We start from the raw sequence: 4,267 nt of genomic DNA, 5'->3' as shown, positions 1-4,267 counted from the left end.
GAGTGAGTGAGTGAGTGAGTGAGTGAGTGAGTGAGTGAGTGAGTGAGTGAGTGAGAGAGTGTGTACTGAATGAATGAGAGGATGTGTGAGTAAGTGAACTAGCGAGCAGGTTGACCAGTAGGTGAGTCCTTACCCTTCTCACACTTCTTGCCCGTGAAACCTAGAGCACACATGCACTTGAAGTCACCCTTCAAGTCTTCACAAGTAGCTCCGTTCTGGCACGGTATTTCAGCACACTCATTCACCTCTGACTCACAACGATCTCCGGTGTAACCACGGACACAGTTACACCTGTGGAGAAAGACAGAATACATTTGAGATGGATTACATGAATAAAGATGAATACTTCTTTCAACTCTATAAGGTTAGTCATGAAGCCGGACCTCCGAATTAAATGGCGGTCTCTCATACGACACACCACAGAGCCAGAGAGTCTTGAAAACTCCCCGAAAATCGTAGGTCAATCGAGAACTCTCAAAATGGGAATTTGAATTCACCCTGATATCAAGAGGGCTTATTGTCCGCTACAGATTTTAGTTTGGCAGGGAATGACTTACGTTTTCTGTCCCTTTTCAGCACAGTACAACTCTTTTCAAGGCAAGACCTTGAGTGCTAGTCCATCCTCGAAGCGACCTTGCAAACTAGGTGAAGAACAACATGAAAACTGATGAGACCATCCAAGTTCAAGACCATACTAATAAAGTTTCAAACAAGGTTGCCCACACAGCAAGCTTAAAAGAAGCCAACTGAGATAACACCATGGTTTTTGTCTTCGTTTATTCAATTCCCATTTTGGCTAAAATGAAGAATATTTTGGTGGGTCAGCTTCTCTTCACACTAGTTTCGCACATGTTCATCAGCAAACCACAGAAACACACGTTTAGGGTATCGAATTTGTACTGCGCACCACGGGCAAATATTCTTCGTAGTTTATTTGAGAGATTATCGTAGTTAGTGCAAATGCACGTCTCGGTTTCACAACGCCTTGGCGTGCACCCGCAAAGTCACTATCGGATAGAAAGATATTATCACCCAAGGGAGACGAAAGGCATTTTAGTTAGCGAATCAGACAGTTTGTCATGGTTAGAAAGACAAATCACTGCTTGCAACATCCCCACGTTTGACTTAAGTTTGCGATTGTACATAAACATACAGAAACGAAAGTAAGATAGCGCAGAATCCATCAGAGGCAAAAACGACGTCCCTTCCCCCTGGTTCTTCAATTTCTACTTTGTTAAAGAGTTTTGCCACGGGTGCTGCTATGTTGGGGGTTCTAGCAACTACCTCTTGCACAGGTAGACAGAACAACAGCTAAAGGAGAGAATGTGAATTATCATTCATATATTCCTGTTCTTCTATAAATGTGTGTTTATCTTATAATTTGGGGTGTTAAATACAGAAACGAAGTGTGAAGACGGACTCTATTCTAGATCGTTCCCTCATAATGAAAGCAGAGGTAACTCACGAGTAAGTTCCAGGCAAGTCCACACAGGTACCTCCGTTCTGACAGGGCTCGAGTAAACACTCATCCATATCCACCTCGCACGTCTGTCCTGTGTATCCGGGCAGGCACTCACAGGTAAAGCCTGATAGGCTGTTGATGCACGTGCCGTCGTTACGACAGGGAAAGTCCTGGCAATCGTTGATTGGTTTCTCACACACGTCACCTGATAAACGAGGCACAAAAAACGCTGCTTTTATTTTGACCAAAGAATCAGTGAGTGAATAAAATAGCAATGCTATTTAAACCGAGGACGCATTAAAAGTCACATATGACTTTTTTATTCGTGCGATTGTACCTGCTGTACGGAGACTGGTTTAAGGCAAACTATAGACTATAGTACTGGTCTATAATTACTCAAACATTGTCTGTTCTGGGATACTTAATTGGGGGGGGGGGGCTACACCTAAGAGTCCCGATCGGGCTGAAAATTATGGATTTTAAGTTGTAGGCATGTTTATCTTCCTCAGCCTCTCTTACAAATATATCATAGCTTTCGAACCCTGTAAAACCTTATTTTGTTCTATACCAGGCACGTTTGTTACCACCATTTCATCATAAGTCAGTCTTTTATTCTTATTTTTCGCCAGTTTTCTCATAAAGCCGTTTTTCTATACTTATTTTTAACAACTCCACCATTTTTCGTCCAATCTTTATGAACTCTTCACAGAATGAAGAGAAGGTGTAATACTTAAAGTTTGTTTGCTGAAATTTTGATGGGGGTTTCTGGAGTATGGATTTTCACGGATTTTTTTTTCAAACTTGAATACTATCCCTGAAAAAAAATCATTTAAAAACTTATAACTCCTTTAGGAAAAATTCAACTAAATTTTTTTTAGATCTAACATGCATGCAAAAAAAATAAATCTATTTCCATGAAAAATAAGTGCGGTATTCGTTACGTAAGACATGTCAACGAAATCCAATATGGAAACGAAACTTTTTTCTCAGATTTGATTGCAGATTTAGACTACTTACTGTGCTTCTTATAAATTATGTGTGAAATTTGGGAAAAATGAATCCACTAACAAGAGAGATAGCTTTCAGGTGTAGCCCCCCCCCCCCTTTTAAACCTCCCAATGCCTTCTGGCTAACACTTTTGACATGTGCTACGAGGAGCAAATATGTTAAAAGAAAAGTTTTAGGGAAAATTAGTATTTGTGTATGAATTTTACAGACTGACAATAGTTAACACTATCACATTTTGAGGAAAACTTCTAAGTATAAAAAAATGTGTCACTGTTGCAATGACATAAGTCATTATATAAAAATATAATTTGTATAGTGCATATCCGAGCTAAACAGCAAGGTCTATGAGCTTTTAAATCTATATTATTAACCTAGCAGACCGTAGAACACTTAGGAACATTTTCGACTCCCAGGGAAACATACAGTGCAAGCAGCCAATTAAGTGCTCAACACTGAAAAGCTGACAAGATCACTCGCTGTCTATAATCTGGTATCCTGACAGAGTCGAACCCACGACACTTTGACTCCGAGTTAAACAGCTAATCTAGACTATCGACACCACATGATTTGTGCCAATTTCATTCCCTTTCCCTGATACAAATTAAAGGTTATGTGCACTTTGCTATCTCAATTGGTATCGTGCAGAAGATCCTGGTTAAGATCCGAAATGACATGTCCTTGAACATGTGTTGTTCGAGACAAGTGTGGAGGGGTGGGGGTGCCATGTCGCTTCATCCCCTTGGGTCAGTCCCTTTGGAGATGGTCCTTAGATGTGTGTTCCACCTTTTAAAAAACACCTTTCCAGTTTTGAAAGGAGACTTGAGCCTATACCAAACTGCATAATGAAAGATGGTGATTTTTTTTATACCACTGCTTCCCTATGTGAACAGGTTCTTACACTTGAAAACATCCGAGGTTTTTATCTACAAATTTGAGTTTACATCCATCATTTTCTTCAGCTGCTTAATTCTTACTCGAGGAGCCAATTGGGCCCTTGGTCCTTATAATATCACATAATTATCAGCGAGCCTCACACAATGTAAAAAAGAATGTTTTCAGTTGCCCTATGAATTCTTCAACACATGCGCCTGACAATGCATAGTAAAGTGTTTCATTCTACCCCAACTAGGTTTGCGTTTCTGATGGTGTTCTATGGATATACTAATCCGTACACTCTATACGCACACATGGTCATCATTGAATAATCCTAGTCGAACAGTAAGACGGTGGATTTCCAATTTCATAAGTTTCCGGTTGTTTTCCATGGTTCGTCCAGTTACAAATGAGTACTAACTTGCTCATCTATAAAGATGGAATATTCTATAAACTTTAGTAGTATGCACTTAATGCACAGCTGCGTGTCCCAAGAGGACTGAAAAGGTAATCGGGTCTGAACAAGCCGACTCCAAGAGTTTATCTTCCCAGCTGTAACAAAAACCACTTCAGTAATGATATGAGGTTTGGGAAAACGAACCCGTATATCCTGGAGGGCAGTTACAAGTGAAAGAGTCGATGCCATCGACGCAGGTTCCTTGATTGGTACAGGGCTTTTTCTCACAGTCGTCTATGTTGACCTCACAGTTTTTGCCTGGAGAAAAGAAAATCAAACACGTTCTTAAACCCATGCAGCTGCTTTGATAGTATTGCTCTAGCTGTCTGTCTATACGTTTGCCTGTCTGCCTGTCTGTCTTTTTCTCTGTCTGTATGTCTCTCTCTCTTTCTTTCTCTCTCTCTCTCTTTCTCTCTCTCTCTCTCTATCTATCTCTCTATCTATCTATCTATCTATCTATCTATCTA

General features: G+C 40.3%; 1 protein-coding gene across 1 annotated transcript in view; it reads right to left on the bottom strand.

Annotated features, from left to right (window-relative positions):
• LOC101854327 (sushi, von Willebrand factor type A, EGF and pentraxin domain-containing protein 1) overlaps positions 1 to 4,267 on the bottom strand; it is a gene marked incomplete in the record, with an annotated part of 70,621 nt that overhangs the window by 24,344 nt on the left and 42,010 nt on the right. The window contains 3 exon segments of the mRNA XM_013082608.2: positions 134 to 291; positions 1,466 to 1,667; positions 3,945 to 4,058. Of these exon segments, the coding sequence (XP_012938062.1) occupies positions 134 to 291; positions 1,466 to 1,667; positions 3,945 to 4,058 (474 nt within the window).

This window comes from Aplysia californica, unplaced genomic scaffold (genome assembly GCF_000002075.1).
Source record: "Aplysia californica isolate F4 #8 unplaced genomic scaffold, AplCal3.0 scaffold00184, whole genome shotgun sequence".
In the NCBI taxonomy this organism is placed as follows: domain Eukaryota; kingdom Metazoa; phylum Mollusca; class Gastropoda; order Aplysiida; family Aplysiidae; genus Aplysia; species Aplysia californica.
This window is presented reverse-complemented; position numbering and strand designations above follow the sequence as displayed.